Below are 17683 nucleotides of genomic sequence, written 5' to 3'. Positions count from 1 at the left end.
GAATTAGGCCCTAATCTGTGGATTTCACATAACTGGGAATACAGATATGCATCTGTTGGGTCACAGATACCTTAAAAAAAAGGTAGGGTCGTGGATCAGAAAACCAGCCAGTATCTGGTGTGACCACCATTTACCTAATTCAGTGCGACACATCTCCTTAGCATGAAGTTGATCAGGCTGTTGATTGTGACCTGTGGAATCTTGTTCCACTCCTCTTCAATGTGCTTAGTTGCTGGATATTGGTGGGAACTGGAACACGCTGTCGTACACGTAGATCCAGAGCATTCCAAACATGCTCAGTGGGTGACATGTCTGGTGAGTATGCAGGCCATGGAAGAACTGGGACATTTTCAGCTTCCAGAACGACACAGAACTGCAGTGAAGAAAAGACAATCCCGCAGGTGAAGAACCCAGATGTGGAAGTCCTGGGCATGCGTGGTTACACGTGGTCTGAGGCTGTGAGGCCAGTTGGATGTACTGACAAATTCTCCACAATTACGTTGGAGGCAGCTTATGGTAGAGAAATGAACATTGAATTATCTGGCAACAGCTCTGGGTGACATTCCTGCAGTCAGCATGACAATTGCATGCTCCCTCAAAACTTAATGCAACAGATGACAAAATTACACATTTTAGAGTGGCCTTGTGTCCCCAGCACAAGGTGCACTGGTGTAATTATGCCATTTAGTCAGCTTCTTGATATGCCACACCTGTCAGGTGGATTTATTATTTTGGCAAAGGAGAAATGCTAACTAATTTGTGCACCAAATGAAAAGCTTTTTGAGCATATGGATAATATTTGGGATCTTTTATTTAGGCTCAAACACTTCACATAATGCTTTAAAAAAAAAAAAAATTCAGTGTATTATGCAGTCATACGGAAAGGCTCAGACAGATCTGTTTATCAATTCATTTGAACTTGTCCCTTAGTTAAGAGCTGTTGTGCGGATGCAGAAACCTCGTGTTTGGGGCCGGGAACATTGTGTTCTGCCGTTCTCAGAGCTGGCCTCTGACATTTGTGTGGCTTCGCAATTAAGGATTCCCCCTCTACTCTGGAGATTAAAACAGTTAACCCGAGAAGTCTTTAATTTCATTTGCTCACTCAAATATCCTTCTAGTTGGCATTTAAAAGAGAAACTATGAAAATAATCAATTGAAATTGGCACCCATGAGAAAGACAAGAGCTGAACAAAGCATCTCAATTGGTTGTAGAACGAGACTACGGTTGTGTGCTGTTGCTAGATATGCCATATAGAATGTATGGTCACTATAAGAACGCTTGGGATGAAAGTCCGCTAAACCCTTCCCACCAGAAAATGCCCAAGAGGAATCAAACATGGATTGGATTATCATGCTTTAATAAATATATTAGGACATTTGATGTTACAAGTATTACACAGTAGCTCAGGCACAAACGAGTATGGGATGTTCTGAAGCGTTGATCTCATACTCCTATCAACAAGTTGTTCCACGTACGTAAAAAGCTCTACTCCCAGGTAGAAAAATAAACATTAAGAGTGAACGTTCACTAATAAAGCTTTGGCTGCAGGTTTAAGATTTGGGAACATAAACCATTACAAACGCTTGCTTAAACTAACATTCAATTTCATCCCCACCCTCAGAAATCCTAATACTTTCAGAAAAATAACATGGCTGCTTTAAGTAGGGGTAACTAGTGCCAGCCCAGGACATCAATGATGCATAACCACCTACTCAGATTATCCATTTTAGACACAATTATGATAACAGAACAGATGGAAAGTAAATAAAATGAACAAAATCCCTTCACCATAAATAATTTCACTATTTGACATAACTCACAACTGTACACAGTGCAAAGTAACCGCGTGGGAACCTAAAGTAATAACTGTAGCTTTAATATTCACAAGTGTAGAAAAACTAAAGATTTTCACAAATACTCTTTGATTAACTGATGTTGAAGTGCTTCAAGTTGAAGGGTCGGGCTGTGCATGCGGGGGTCAGAGGCCGTTACACATCTGCCCCATGATGATGAGTGACATGACGGAGAGAGTGCAATCCCATCATGCAACAGCCGCGGATCAGTGCTGCGATGTTGTAGACTGGCGCCGCCCCATCCACTCCATGCCGGGAATACAGCCAGGCCACCGTGGGCAACACTGGTACGGCCACAGCAACAAGATCAACAAGGAAGCTGCTGCTCCAATAGCGTTTGTTGACCACGTCCATCTCGGGGGCCCTGCAGGGCTCCTCACTGCTCACCTCAAAATCCAGCTCCTCCATGAAGCGCATGGAGACCACCACCTCAGGGTCTGAGCAACACAGGCCTGAATCACTGGACATGTCAGGGCTCACTGGCAAAACTGGGGTGGGCTGGCTGGGGCTAGGCAGGCTTAAGGTGGACTGGTTAGGGGTGGATGGGATAGGGGCCGAGTCTGGGCCCTGCAGTGCTGGGATTTCTAGGAGGCTGGTCGAAGCTGGGAGGAGAGCATCTCCAACTGCACCGCCATGGAGCTTCAGCAGCTGCAGCAGGAGGGTGTGCAGGTCAGGAGGGAAGGACACCACCTCGGTCTGAACGGCCTTGTCCTCTGGAGCGGGGAAGGGGAGTGTGCTGTAGCAGAATGTGTTGGAGGGTTGTGAAGGCAGTGGTGTGATCTCCTCCAGACTGTGGAGTAGAGTGGACACCCCCGGACCAGCCTCTGGGTGGCAGCGCAGCTTACCGCTAGAGTCGTGGCTGGAGTCCACCGCCGTGGACATGAGCACGTGCTCCAGGTTGTCGTTGACCAGCAGCCCACTGTCCGCCATCTCCTCCGCCGCCTGGTCACCCACCTCCCCCTGCTTGTCGTTGACAGGGGAGTCGGAGTCGCCACAGATGAAGTCCATGGTTGGCTCGTCTTGCAGCGTGGAGCCGCTCTGGGCCATCTCCATGCTGTGCAGCAGGGACTCCAGCTTGCGGTTCTGGATGTTGATGTCGACAAAGTACTTCTGGATGCCCTTGTCCTTCTCCATCAGGCTGCTCTTCATGGTCTCCACAACCTGCCGGAGCTGCTTGATCTCCTTGCGTGCCTCTTTTAGGGCCAGCTGTGCCTCGACGCGGTGGCACTCCTCCTCGATCCAGTCCTCCCTCATCCGTCCCAGCTGGGACTTGAGATTCTCAATCTCAGACTCCCTGAGGGAGAAAAGAGAGGGTTAGCTAGTAGTTACAGCTGAGTGGGATTGCAAAGTCTGGCTACACTGTAGGTGGAATGCACTCTATGGGATGCATTTAGGAAATAAGCTACACATGTGATGTTCACTGAGAAGGTAACCTGTCGTGGACGGTGTTCTCCACCTCCCTCAGCTTGCTCCTCAGGTGGCGAATGGCCACCTCCTTCTGTTGCAGGGGGGTGAGGTACTGCTCTGGATTGGGGGGTCTGATGCCATGGTTGTCCCCACAGGAGTGATATCTTCTGGGGGTCATCCTTCTGGGGAGACGAGAGAGGAAATTACAGCTTAGCCCCAAGTCACATAGTGCATGTTCTGCTGGTCAGACGCCATCTTTTTCTCAATGTGGATACTGACGAAGAGGACACCACATCTATTATACACACCATCCCGTACTGTGCTGAGCCCCATCTAAAGTAGGCTCCCTCAGTTCTGTGGGGAAGGAACTAGGCCATGCAAAAAAAAATAAAAGGGATTTGTGCAACTTGCAAGATGCAAAGCTCAAAATAGTTGATTGTGTCGGACTGGAGATAGCACTGTCAGGACACAAGCTAACCAGCCAGCAGACGTCATGCTGCAAAAAAGCCAGGTTGGTCAAAAGCTGGCAGTGATGGATAGGAAAACAATGAATTGGGAGAGAAAGCCCATATTACATTTGCTCGACTCTAGTCTACAAGGTAAGTGTTTTTGCCCGAGAAATCCCTGAAACGCCTACATTTTTCAATTACTACAAGCACATTAACCTTCAATTGTACATTAGCAGTTCTGGAATATCCCTGTGATCAGGGCTCAGGTTAAAAAAGGGTTGATGAAACACATTTTTGTTTCCGAGGATGGATTTGGCTAATATGCAGAGCAGCCCCTCTTACAAACAGGCTTAAAAGCTAGCGCTATATCCTAGCAACAACCTGGGACTTGCTCTTTGATGCGAGCTCTCTGCATCCCTGCCAGAAATAGAACAGGCAAGCAGAAGGTAGCGAGAGAACTGGGACGTCACACGAAACCCAGCCAGGCAGAAGAGAGCTGAGGGGAACAAGGACAAAAATCCCGTGGCAATAAAAGGACTTGAGAAACAAAAAAAAGGCAGTCGCGGACGTTTTCATGGATACAAGTTTTCATAAGATACATAAGTATTATCTGCGTTGCATAGAGAGTGACTCACATTAAGCCTGTGGGCTGAATTCAAGAGGACTCAGGTTATTTATTTTTTTTACAGTCCGAGCAGAAAGGCAAGGTTGAGCTGGTTTGTGCAGTGCTGCTGTCATGGCAGCACAGGAACCCTCAAGTGAATATTCTGCCACATAGCAACATGAGAGAACCCAGACGCTCTAACACAAATGTCAGACAGTAAGTGAAAAAAAGGCAGGGATGCAGCCAGGCAAGCACGTCTGGCTATCGACTGAGATACAATGAAATATTAATGAACTCTTCCTCTCCTATAAACCCAAGGTTGACACCCACACACACCAAAATAATCCTGACTGTTTATAAAATCCTCTAATCTCAGCATAGCCCAATCCTGACCGATATAATCCCCGTCTCTCAGAAGAGGGGGGAGAGGAGACAACAAACAGTCCCGGCATAGAGCCTAATCTATCCACCCTTGCCCCACACCTAGTGAATGCCCTCCCCTCACAGAGCAACAGATGCTTCATTGCAAGTTGACCCCTAACCCCTTCTTCCTGGGGCATTTCATGTTGATCTGAAAGGATAGGAACATGGTAGTTGCTTGTGTCCTTTGATAGGCTAGCTGGAATTATTGATATGGCCGTTTACCTGGAGGGTACTGTGGGGCTGGAGTTGCTGCTGCTGTTGGTGGATGAGGGGACTGTCCTGTACGGGGCATAGAGCTCCGCATCACGGGATGCTGAGGGGATCCCTGCCAGCTTGAACACAGGGAGGCTCCTGATGTGGGCACCACGACTGTGGGGAAAGACATGCAGTAGTTAGGCGAAGCTGAGGAGAAGATATTTTCCACAACAGTCTTGTAATGTTGAAACATTTATCATTGAAAAAAAAAAATACCAGTGGGGGAAAAATATACAGCAATAAAGAAATAGTATAGCTATACTTCTTGGAACAGTTTCCCAGACCCAATTAAAAATTGTTGAAAGTGCATTTTAGTTTAGGATCAGGCTGAATCTGGGTCTGGGAAAACAGGCCCTTTTACTATAACCCCCACTAGTGGGGTAAGATAAATGGTAAAGGCATGGCGTGTCTGCTTCTACAATGGATGCAGTAAAGACACAGAGCCACCCCATACATCACCTGCGTGAGGAGATCTTCCCTGTGGAGTTCTGGGCCAGGCTCCCCCCTCTCTTTAGGCTGCCCGTGCTGCTAGAGGAGCTGAAGTCTGCCTCACTACCTGCAGAGTCAGACAAACACGTCAGGATATTACTACTGACCTGGCATCAGCGGGCAGGAAACACTAAACACTGGTGCCACACACACACTTGCATTCTGCTTTTCCATGACTACACATCTTGCAGTTGTGTTCCATGTCTATTTCAAGAAAACTTCTCTGCATTCAGATGTCAAAAACATCACAGAAATGTAAAAAACAATAAAAAAATAAAGTGAGCCACTTCAAAACGGTAAACAAACCGACGAGCTTCATCCTGCTGCAAAGCCCTTCCTTGTTAGAGGCTATGGTGCGTTTGTGGTTAGCAACAATGGCATGATTCAAGCAGAGGCTATTAGATTACACAGCTGCCATAAAATAAGCAGGCCCGATCATTTCAACCTCGCACGAGAGAGTACCTAATGAATTCAGCCTCATCCGCTAACCCGTTCATAGACGCAAACTACCTTTAGCGCCTATTGACGATTCGCTCTACTGGCCGAGCGAGTTTATTAGGAGCCCCAACGCTCGTGCTGAACGTTAACATGCGTCGCTTCCAGTACGGTTTTGGAAACATAAGGAACGCATCTTATTTTTTTTCTCGCTGATATGAAAGGTTAAATTGTTACACACCTTTCTTTATAGGTTTCCCACACCGCCATATGTCCATGTTATAGCGCTTGTTTATGGAGGACAGACAGAAGACAGTCAACTACCAGTGTTAATTAGCTATCTGCGTCTTCGAACACCCGTGTCATTGAACAATACTGTGAGCTGCAATTTAAAACCGTGTACAGCAAGTAGATTTTGCATTTAGGATATGAAATTAGAGGGCAAAGTTTAGAACCGACTCAATTTAAATATTGAGTATTTGGCTGCCAAAGCCAATTCGCCTCTAAAACAGAACCTGTGAGTTGCTTGGACTATTAGGAATTACATCAGTTTCCTTTAGTCCATTATCGGGCAAGGCCATGAGATCTGTCACTCAACACCTGTCTGATGGCTGCAGGACAGGCTGTGGTATCCCTTTCCCTAACCGCTCCCTCCCTTATGCACTACAGTAATATACTGCCATGAAGGGTCGATACAATTTGTACATATCATTTTTGCTTCAACCACTTCATAAAAACATGTTAAATCCAGACAATCCCTAGCAAACCAAACATAGTACATTTAAACATCATATCATCTAGTAAAGATTCAGACCAGATTAATAATGAAACAGGGCTAACGTACCTACAGTAGAGCTGTACCAAATCATGACAACCAATTTCATTCCATAAATAACCTCTGAAGACATGTTGCTAAATTAGTGCAAAAGTACTAATGCAATAATGTATTCTCAAACAAAATAATCACGCTCAGAATGGGCCAGCGTAGCAACTCAATATGTGGATCATTCTCCCTAATCAGTGATTGGTACACTCCTGAAAGGAAGCATGGGACACTAATGACGTATTTTCAGTGAAACCATGACATACCTGAGTAGCATCTCTTTCCATTCGATAAAACCATAGTAAAGTGCTCACAGTGAATATATGACTAAATAACAACAAAACTGAACCTTCAACACCGGGTGAGTGAATCAATTGCAGGTACAACGTGAAGTCTGACTGCTAATCAGCCTAATTGGAAAACCTCAGGTCCAACATTATTTATCCAATCAGCAGCCTCTCTGGATTTGAACCTTGATTAAGCCGTTGGTCGGATTCAATAATGCCGAGCCTCGGGGCGCATGACGTGAACGGGCAAAAGGAGTGAGGGAGGAGTGCCCATCTCAAATCAAACAGTAAACTGCGTTTCTCGGTCATGTCGTCAACAAGGCAGCATGGCGAGTCGTCCAGAAACATACATTTATTTTCCATACAGTATATATTGGAATTTTCTAACTTTTTTAATTTGCAAGGCAGATAAAGCATTTTTTTTGTATCAAAAGCAATCAATTTTGCATGTGAAAACACAGAATCCTACTCATTACTCCACATGCTTAATTACATCACTTTTGTTTGAGCCAACTTCAACTTGGGCTTTAAACGGGATCCCCGGGCCAGATTAATCAATCCCCTCATTGTTGGCATTCTTCTCCACAGACCTTGCTGACACATGCCAGATTTTACAAAGCCTGGATAAGTATTTTACATATCAGCTAACCACATATGTCAGCAATCTGGTGCCCAAAGGCACAGAAGATGAGGTGTCATGCAACCATTGGTTGATACATGCAATGGCTGAGCAGGGGAACACAACCATTGAGTGCGTCTCAATAATATCTCCTTCTTCCTGCATTTGTTCATTATTCCCCAGAAATGTAAAAGCATTGGATTTGGTGTAGACATGGGCTAGAGGAAGTTTCTATCATATGTCTTATACCAGTAGCCATAGGGAGAACCTCAATTGCATACTCATTAAAAAAGTATATGTTTTAGCGTCTCGCCTCCTTCTCAAACCCCATTGGATGAGAAAGCCAGAGGTCCTGCCGCTCTGACTGTCTCCTCCAATGGATGTTTTGCAATTGAGATTCTCCCATTCTCTCACCAAGCAAATCATTGTTGCTTATGTAACAGTTTAGTTTCCGTCCCTCTCCTCACCCCTACCTGGGCTTGAACCAGGGACCCTCTGCACACATCAACAACTGCCTCCCACGAAGCATCCTTACACATCACTCCACAAAAGCAGCGGCCCTCGCTGAGCAAGGGGAACGACTACTTCAAGGTCTCAGAGTGAGTGGCGTCACCAATTGAAACACTATTAGCGCGCACACCGCTAACTAGCTAGTCATTTCATATCGGTTACACTCACCCCCCTTTTGACCTCATCCTTTTCCGCTGCAACCAGTGATCCGGGTCACGGCACCAATGTAACAGTTTAGCTTCCGTCCCTCTCCTCACCCCTACCTGGGCTCAAACCAGGGACCCTCTGCACACATCAACAACTGCCTCCCACAAAGCATCGTTACCCATTGCTCCACAAAAGCCACAAAAGCCTTGCAGAGCAAGGGGAACAACTACTTCAAGGTCTCAGAGCAAGTGACGTCACCGACTGAAACACTATTAGCGCTCACGCCGCTAACTAGCTAGCCATTTCACATCGGTTACACTTACTTTCTACTGCTAAAATTACATGAAAACAATACTATGCAGATAGTGTATACACACAAAGCATGTAGAAATCAGGTTTGGGCTCAATTTGAATTAAAGGCAGTCTATCAGGAAATTATTAGAATTTAAAATGCAGACATTTTTTATATTATTGGATTGTGATTTTAGTTTACTTCCTGAATTGACTGCTTTCAATTCAAATTGAGCCCAACCCTGGTCTACAAGAAACCATTTCACACGGCTATTTCATATATATTTTAATCTGATGTAGATGTGTTTTGCAGATCTTTTTTAATTGACAGTTAGACAAGTACTTCAATCAAACAAATACATAGAATCAGAATCAGCATAGAGAGAAATGCCTAAGACAGGGCTGCCCAACCCTCTTCCTGGAGATCTACTGTCCTGTAGGTTTTCAGGCCAACCCTAAGTTAACATATCTAGTTAAGGTCTTGTTGAGCAACTAATTAGTAGAGTCAGGTGTGTTAAATTAGCGTTGGACTGAAAACCCACAGGATGGCTGATCTCCAGGAAGAGGGTTGGGCAGCCCTGACCTAAGATCTACTAGGTCAACGTATGTATGATCCTCCTAACTCCACCTACAAAAAAACGGAAGCCATTCCTTGCAGCAGCCTACCTCTGGGCAATGTGGTCGATCGCTGCTCCCTCTTGTGCCTTGGCGGGGGTGCGTGCCACTCTTCCATCACCCTCACCCTCTTCACCTTGGTCTTGCACTCGGCGGTGAGCTTGGGGGAGCCATGCGGACTGTTGTCTGAGCCTGACGGGGTTTTGGAGGGGGACACAGACTGACTACTGGGGCAGCCGGTGTCATCTATGTAGACAGGTATAGCCAAGAATATGCATGCAGCATGGAACACACAGCAGTCAATCAATCATTCAGAGCTCGATGTTCACTCCCTCGTATCTGTTCATACTGTGACTCATCCAACCAACAGTGTTCATGTTACCAACGCCACAGCACTGTGTTACGGAAGCTGAAGGGAGGTGACAAGAAACTTCCATGATGACTTAATGTTATTCAATATACATCAATATGTTGTAACCTAATTTTGGTTAGGTGTAACTGTTGTCAAAAATGATGTCAATAGAGAAAAGAATCTAGGGCTACTACAGAAGGATAGGTAATTTCTGGAATAATGCCAACTATTATGCAAACTTTTATGTTTGCCAACTTTGTTGTTTATGGTAGGTTAGTGGCCTTGTGTAATTCAAATTTGTTGCAACAGTATGCTAGTCGATTGAAACAACAGTAATCAACAAGCTTTCATATGATATGATGAGGACTTCTCTTTACCTAATTTGACTTGGCAACACTCACAAAATCTCCAACGCATGATTATGTAACCAACGCCCTGACTAGTATGTGATAAGATGTGGACTCTGCCTGCATGGTCAGAATGGCATAACAAAGCCTACATAACAGTGTGTTGGCATGATTTCAGACATTTTTATAAGATGAACCCTGGCCGCAGGGGTGGACTGGGATCAGAAATCGTCCTGGGCATTTCTAACACACCGGCGGCCATTCATTCTGCACACAAAAAAATTATATTTAGATAGACCAGCCCATCTGCCATTGCCAGAACTGCCCTGGCTGCCATCAACAATGCCCTGGCTACCATCAACAATGCCCTGGCTGCCATCAGCAATGTCACAATAGTGACAGGTGAAGGCAAATTCCTATCAATTTTATGTTTTCAGCTAAATTTTGTGAGATTAGAAGAGGAAACTACTTTAGACTTTTAGGATGCATCCTAACCTTGATCTGAAACATGGGAACCACTTACCTGAGCAAAAGCTGTTGGTGCTGATGGTCCGTTTGGAGTTGTCCGAGCTGATGTCACAGTCCTTACCCTCCTCCTCTGAAATGGGTGATTCGGACAGGGGTGACCCTTTCTCATTAGGGTGGAAAGGATGTAGGATCAAGCGTGGGATGCGGCTGCGGGGGCTCTCCTTCCCCGGTGACTTCTTTTCCTGAGCACCATACAAGTATCACAACTATGCTCACCACTTGAATTTTTGCCACAAGAACAGATCAGATTCATATCAGAATCGGTGTGCGCGAATGCAACTTTGCGCATTTTGTCTTTATCGCACTAGCTCTGTCACAGCGACACAGTCACGAACTAATTATGGTCTGCTATTGTGACAGTGACAGTCTAGATTAGATAACTATCATTCTCATGATGTGAAATTTTATCCAAAACATTAGCTGAATTGTTAAGATTCAAAATGATAGCCTAATATAGCAAGAATGATTGACTTTGAAAGTGTTGCAATGACACGCACCTCATATTCCTGGAATGGTCCCATTGTGCTTAACGCTGCCTTTTCCCCGTTGGATCTGTGAGAAAAGTAAAACGAGGTGAGATGTATTTCTGTCCAAAGGCATCATGACGTGGCACACTGGCACTGAACACTTTACGAACAAGGGCGACTCTGTCTGAAATCTGTTACGTAAATCATGTCACCCCCGCCCACGTCCACCCCTGCCTGGCACAGATGGCACAGACACTGACCAGACCTTGGTCATTAAACCAGTGAGCCCCACATCAAATATAGGCTACCAGATTGAAAATATTTTTGTTTCACTTGAGAATATTTTGCATGTGTTTCCTCAAACATGGAACAAAGGCATGAGACTGTTTCTTAAATCCAATAAAACCCCAGGCTTACTGTCCTTCACATGCATGTGCCACAAACAAATACAACTACCTGAAATCCAGTATCCGATTACGTATCGACGTAATTGAATGATGATTGAAACCTAGTCGTGAATGATGCTGCAGAGAGGAACTTGGTGGGGGTTCTAACTCTTAATTTATTCATGTATTTCGAAATGACGTCCCACTAGGTGGAAAACAGACAGCAGCATCTTCAAACATCTATAAGAGAGAGGTTGACTAAGTGCCATGAGTTATTCTGCCAAGATAAAAAAAAAAAAAAAAAAAAAAAAAAATATGACATTTCTTCCCTTTGGGATCCTGTGCCAAAGTGCCTTCTTCCTGCCAAAAAGATGACACCAGAGAGTAACACACCGGCAAACCGCTCACTGAATATTGAGATAAGAATTACAGAATAATAGTGTACGATGTTTGGGTTGTATATTGATTTTCACAGACCTTATACACGTAGTTCAATTCACCCTCTCCATTTTGACATAGACACACAAAGGCCCCCAGGCTCCAGTACAAGCACAAAAGTGCATGTTTTATTGATGTTTGACGGCTGAATAATTCAAGGTCCACATAATGCCCGACTGCACATTATAACATAACTCCATTCTTTATCCCTTCCCTCTCTCCTGTTGAATGTTGTGCCTCTTAGCATCATCGCTTAAAGGAGTTGGTTATGTAAGTGTGTACGTCTTTGGTCTACTCTTTTTTTTTAATCAAGAATGACGTAATTGACCCCTAAGGTCGTTATCGCTTTACTGAATCCAGACTTCTTTACCCCCCCTTACAGTCCAGATGCTATCTCTTTATCTTGACTGCATGGCACCCAGGATGTTGGTAAATATAGCAGCTGTCCCTGTCCCCAAGCAAACACCCATCTTGAAATACACTGTGTAGCCTGACCATCATGTCTTCCACTACAGGTACGTTTTCAGCAAGTAAGGGCGAAGAAATCAGTTAAACAGTTAACCCACAAAAAAAGAATACTTGAAGTCAGGTTTCATACCAGATTGTATGCACTTTTAGTCTTCTAGGTCCCCCAGCCCTGATATGAGAACACCCCAAAAGTTCACCTGAAATGGCAACTGAGAAGTGTGTCATGAGCATCACAATAAAACAGCAGTACCCCAGGATTTTATGCCTCGATATGTTTTCCTTTTGTTTCTACCCACCTCTGGATAGCTGGCACACAAGCACACAGCTTCAGAGTGGAATCAGATTAGGAAGCAGGCACAGTTGCAGAGCTACCAACCAAACAATGCCCTAGCAACAGACTTAGCAACAGAGGAAAATTACTGCAAGGATGACACAGGCTAAATGGGACCAATTAAATTTGCACAGTTCTGTGTTCAGCATCTTCCGAGAGTGCAATAGGAGGATTTTCCTCCTGCAACATAACAAATGTCAATGTTGTTTACTTTGGGAGTGGCCTATGGCAGTGTGGGGGGAGTCTTACAGACTGTAACAAGGTCAGGTGTGCTCCCATATGAGCAAGTGCGTGTGAGCCGTTGTCTCTGTGCACATCAACAGCAATCAATGTCAGGAAAATGCAATCAAGTCTGTGCATTGCTATACTCAATAGTTGTTATCGTATCATGTCCATACAGTGTCTCAATGCTGATTGAATCTCAGCAGTGCTTGTAAACCTTCTCCTGGGTCATGAGGAATGACCCAGGTAGAAGAAAAGGTAAAAGAAAATGGACTGAAACGGTGAGGGACTACCTGGACTTGTCGAATAACAAGCACATATTTTCCCTTTTACGTTACAAAATATTTTAAAACATTTCATTTTCCATGCAGGCAAATGTAACCCTGGTGGTCCCTTAGAAGATAGAGACCTGGGTGAGGGGTTGACAGCCTCAGATTCACAGAGATGTTTTCATCTAAGCCTGCCCATGCATGCTCTCGGTAGATAAGATGCAAAACAACATGAGCATCTCGACAGCGGGAGCCGTACGGCTGCAACAAGCTCTCACGGTCTCACGTTAGAATTAGACGTTCGTCCATCTTTCTCAAGCAAAATTTGATGCTTGCGAAACATGGACAAACGTTTAATTCTGACAACAGCCAGAGCACCAGATGGCTCCCGCTGTGGAGATGGTCACATTGGTCAACACCTCTCTGTGAATCTGTCAACCCCTCACCCAGGTGTCTATCTGCTAAGGGACCACCAGGGTTACATTTGTTCCCCACGTCAAATTTCGAAGTGTTTTAAGGTTAAATTTAGACATTAACTCTTAATTTTTAATGTTAGGGCCAAGTTTAGGCATTAACTCCAAAATCTTAAGGTTAGGCATTAACTCTGAATGGGCTATGGTAAGGGTTAAGGTTTGGGGGAAAAAAATCTAAAAACAACTTTCTATCGCTGGATTCAAACATGCAACCTTTGGCACCAGAGGCAGATGCTTAGGCATTAACTCTGAATGGTTAAGGTAAGGGGAAGAAAAAGAAAAAAAAACTTCTATAGCTGGATTTGAACATGCAACCTTTGGCACCAGAAGCTAATCCTTACACCCATCCCTGTCCATATCAAAAACATAAACCGACTTGAAACTAACACCGCTCACTGTTGCCCCTTGTGGCTGGTTTCCACGTGATCTCTTGACGTCCTCAGATATGGATGGAAGTCTAACAATGACTTGGCATCACGGGTGAGCTGGCTGTGTTGTTCACAGTGTTCCTGGCTTTGGTCCTATGGCTGGAACTTATGCAATCAACTGGGTATCAAACCCAGGTGTTTTGCACAACTCAAGACTATGTTAGCCTACCAAGCTAAAGTCTATAGACCTCAGCTCTGGGAGTTAACAGTCATTTTCTGTTCTGCAGGCAAGGTTACTCATCTCTGCGAGTGGTTTGCAGCCGTTTATCTCAATATCAAATCTTTCCTGGGTAATAATGATGTACCTTGCTCTAATTCTTTTAAATGAAAATGGTCAAAAAGAAACAAAAATACCTTCTTAGCAAAGAGCAATTTCTCAAAGAAGAATTTTGCTAGGAATATCTGGTAGTGGTCTGAGTGGGGAGGGGAAGACTGAAATTAGCTGTCATTGGCAGAGAGGTTTGAAACACTCTTTGTTATTGGTCTATTAACACATTTACCACCTGGTGGTGTCACCAGGCAGGCCAAAATGCCATCCCAACAAAACAGGCTGACATTTTAGGTGGTCTTTTCAAACAGCTCTTACACTAAAAGGGCATTATCATACTTTTCACAATTTCACAGTATTTTTCCAACCTCATAGTGTGGACATATATAAGACCTCTGGGCCTTTAAATAGCTGCACAGATCTGCAAGCTCATATTCTAACAAGATAACTCATTTAGTTATGAAAGCCCATTTAGTGGGTATAATGGTTTCATTTAATTCAAGCGGTTTTATTTGTTATTTGCATTACACGTAGATGTAAGTATATTTCTGAGCTGGGAATTACCTCACGATACTGCGTCCTCATTCTGTTCAATCTGTATATTGTCTGCCTGCTTGGCCTGAGTATGCACTTCAGGGCAGTCAACTGTATGGAGCGTTATATAATCCAATCTCTTCCTCTGAGTGGGTTGACATATGGTATGGCACATAATTTATTGAAAGCCATATAAAAACAGAACATAAGCTTATTGGACATGTCGTGTGTGTGTGTGTGTGTGTGTGTGTGTGTGTGTGTGTGTGTGTGTGTGTGTGTGTGTATACATGCAAACATGTGTGAGCATTCAGGATGATGATAGAAACTATGTTTCAAGGTGTCTAATTTTCTGTCTTTTGATGATATTCACAAACTAATACATTACAGTTTCTCCAATAAAACCACATCTGAAAATGTCCAGCTCTTTAAAGTGCTATGATAGATTTCCCCCAAATCCAACATAGATTTTCCTTATCAACCTGAACCTTATGGTGTGCGTAAATACCCATAACAATGGCAAAGTGTAAAAGCTTTCATTTGCTTTTTGGTGGTTGATAACGTGCAGTTATCAACAGTTATCCCATTCAGTGCACGCTAAATACACACATTATTTACAGAGGGAATACAGACAACCAATGTATGATGGCAAAACGTTCCTTAATATCCTTATAATATCTGTTTCTGCAAATGCTGACCATGTTTGTCCATGTTTAAGTTACATTATGTGATGTGCTTCATGGTGACTTGGATGAAGGTCTCCCCCTTTTTGACATCAAAGGTAGGCCTAATATCAAAAGTTATCCGCCACATGTATAAATTCTTAATATTGACTGTTTGAAAATGATTTTAGACCATTCTCCTAAAATCCAACAACGAAGGCAAAACATACAGTTTAGCCCATAAATTTACTGAAATATAGCTACAAAAACATGCATTGTCGCTCTTGTAACCCCAGACGAAAGATATCAAAGCGTAGGGGGGATGGTCGCCCAAGGGATTATCGTAATACGCAGTTGAAATCAGTGGTGCTGTCCACTGTCTCGTGGTGCTGAATGTGATCAAGCGCTGTATGAGTTCAAACTTAATCTGACCATCTTTTCAACCAGCCCCACCTTTAACATTTGGTTAGTGCGCAGTAGCTTAAATAAATTAAATGTATTTTACAATTATAATTTCGGACTTAACTAAATACAACAACATGTCGATGGATAGCAAATTGTTATTAGAAATGGGAAAGTAAACAACATCATAGGCCAACTAGAAGTCAGAATTACAAGCCTATCGTTTTTTCCTAATCCGATTTTTTCCTAAATGTTTTCATCAAGCTATTTACATAAACATATACTTATACTTGCCTGGATGTTTGGTGTTGATTCCCCCAGTCGCAAAGGATGCGCGTGTAGCCTAAATCACCGACACCACAACGAGTTCCGCGTTACTCCAGTGTTCCTCACGAGTCTGACCGTGGAGCCCATCCCACTCTGTGTTTTGATATGAGGAAATTACACTGTGCACACAGGATTGGACGAGGATGAAGCTGCTAAACACTCACCACCAGTGACAGCGCGTGCTTGAAGTCAAGTATGACCAATGTTCCAGCAGTGTAGGGTTACATAACGCAGGCATGATTGTTCCGTCCTGAAATTGCCTTCTTCCGCCTCCCATAGCCTATGTAGCGAGATTCAGATTACATTTTGTTCCCCCAAAATGACACAGACAATAAGATCAGGATGTGTGACAACAACAAATGCATGAAATAACAACAAATATCTACATTTTGAAACAATATAGTTGCATCTCAGGCAATGTCAGTACGACTGAGGCGCAGCATGGGTTTCCTGTCCATGGTGCTGAAGTCACTGGTCCAGGAATTGAGCAGTAGCGTCATTAGGCGTGGGCTTCCGGGACTCATGCCCCGGATTTTTTTGCTCCAGCCCCCAACCTTCTTACATTTCAGTCTGATATGAGTTTCCATAACCACACATCACTTGCACTATGCAGTATTTATAAGAAATCATTTTACTGACACATTTTTTGTGACAAAAATAAACAATACAATGTAATGCGCTAGGCAGAAGGCACTGAAAGAAGCCCCTAGAATGACCACTCACATCCCTTGACCCCTCGCCCACCCTTGCAGCACCGGTTAGATGTCAATGTCGTCACTCAGCAAAAGGCGGGTCACTCAGTCAGAATCTGGATATTCGGAACTTCTTCCAAAAGATTTCAAGCAGGTTGAGCAGGTTGAGGCAGCAGTGAATGAGGTAGAGAGGTTGCAGAACAGCCATAAAGTCAATGTGCAGCAACAGCCGAGTTGCAGGTTTGTGCAGGGTTGGTAGTAGCTAACTGAATTGTCTCTCTCAGTATAAGGGTTGGCTAATGCTAATAAGCTAGAATTAGCGTTATGCATCCTTAAGCTATTGGGTGTCAGTCAGAGTTATTTAACAGTATATTTAGTGAATGGGCAAGCAAAGGATGTTGATGATGAAAAGTGTTCATTTTCAGCTAGTGTATTTGATGGGTTTTGTTTCTGGAGCTAGCTTGGCTGGCTAGACAATTCGGTAGCTACTGGCTGGTTTTCATGGTTCGGGCTAGGCCTCTTAGTTCCAGTGAAGGGAAATATTAATGCTACAGCATACAATGACATTGTAGATGATTATGTGCATCTAACTTTGAGGCAACAGTTTGGGGAAGGCCCTTTCGTGTTTCAGCATGACAATGCGCCCGCGCACAAAGCGAGGTCCATACAGAAATGGTTTGTCAAGACTGGTGTGGAAGAACTTGACTGGCCTGCACAGAGCCCTGACCTCAACCCCATCGAACACACACATCGAACACACACCCCATCAGTGCCCGACCTCACTAATGCTCTTGTGGCTGAATGGGAGCAAGTCCCCGCAGCAATGTTCCAACATCTAGTGGAAAGCCTTTCCAGAAGAGTGGAGGCTGTTATAGCAGCAAAGT

General features: G+C 44.1%; 1 protein-coding gene across 7 annotated transcripts; it reads right to left on the bottom strand.

Annotated features, from left to right (window-relative positions):
• Positions 1–1337: 1337 nt before the first annotated feature.
• Positions 1338–16591, bottom strand: LOC129837235 (syntabulin-like). Of its 7 annotated transcripts, none has more exons than XM_055903237.1 (9): positions 16272–16590; positions 16075–16200; positions 10933–10987; positions 10431–10617; positions 9260–9454; positions 5452–5548; positions 4960–5106; positions 3288–3443; positions 1338–3148 (listed from the first exon to the last, which is right to left on the bottom strand). In XM_055903237.1, exons 3-9 carry the CDS (start codon positions 10954–10956, stop codon positions 1990–1992), a joined length of 1965 nt encoding a protein of 654 aa, XP_055759212.1. In that variant the 5' UTR covers positions 10957–10987; positions 16075–16200; positions 16272–16590; the 3' UTR covers positions 1338–1989. The 7 variants fall into 7 exon arrangements, with proteins under 7 accessions (XP_055759212.1, XP_055759213.1, XP_055759214.1 ...); XM_055903238.1 differs by having other exon boundaries at positions 16075–16387; positions 16494–16567; XM_055903239.1 differs by having other exon boundaries at positions 3288–3440; positions 16075–16591.
• Between the last annotated feature and the right edge of the window lie 1092 nt (positions 16592–17683).

This window comes from Salvelinus fontinalis, chromosome 38 (assembly GCF_029448725.1).
Source record: "Salvelinus fontinalis isolate EN_2023a chromosome 38, ASM2944872v1, whole genome shotgun sequence".
NCBI classification, from domain to species: Eukaryota; Metazoa; Chordata; class Actinopteri; order Salmoniformes; family Salmonidae; genus Salvelinus; species Salvelinus fontinalis.
Note: the sequence above shows the minus strand (reverse complement) of the source record. Positions and strands in the feature narration are given on the sequence as shown.

Bases quoted from the DNA above. Each gene is read 5' to 3' on its own strand.
- LOC129837235 (XM_055903236.1), bottom strand. From the start codon at position 10,956: ATGGGACCATTCCAGGAATATGAG. The intron at 5,549-9,259 runs GTAGGCTGCTGC...CTGACTCTGCAG, and splicing joins ATCGACCACATTGCCCAGAG to GTAGTGAGGCAGACTTCAGC. The intron at 3,444-4,959 runs GTAAACGGCCAT...TCGTCTCCCCAG, and splicing joins AGCCCCACAGTACCCTCCAG to AAGGATGACCCCCAGAAGAT.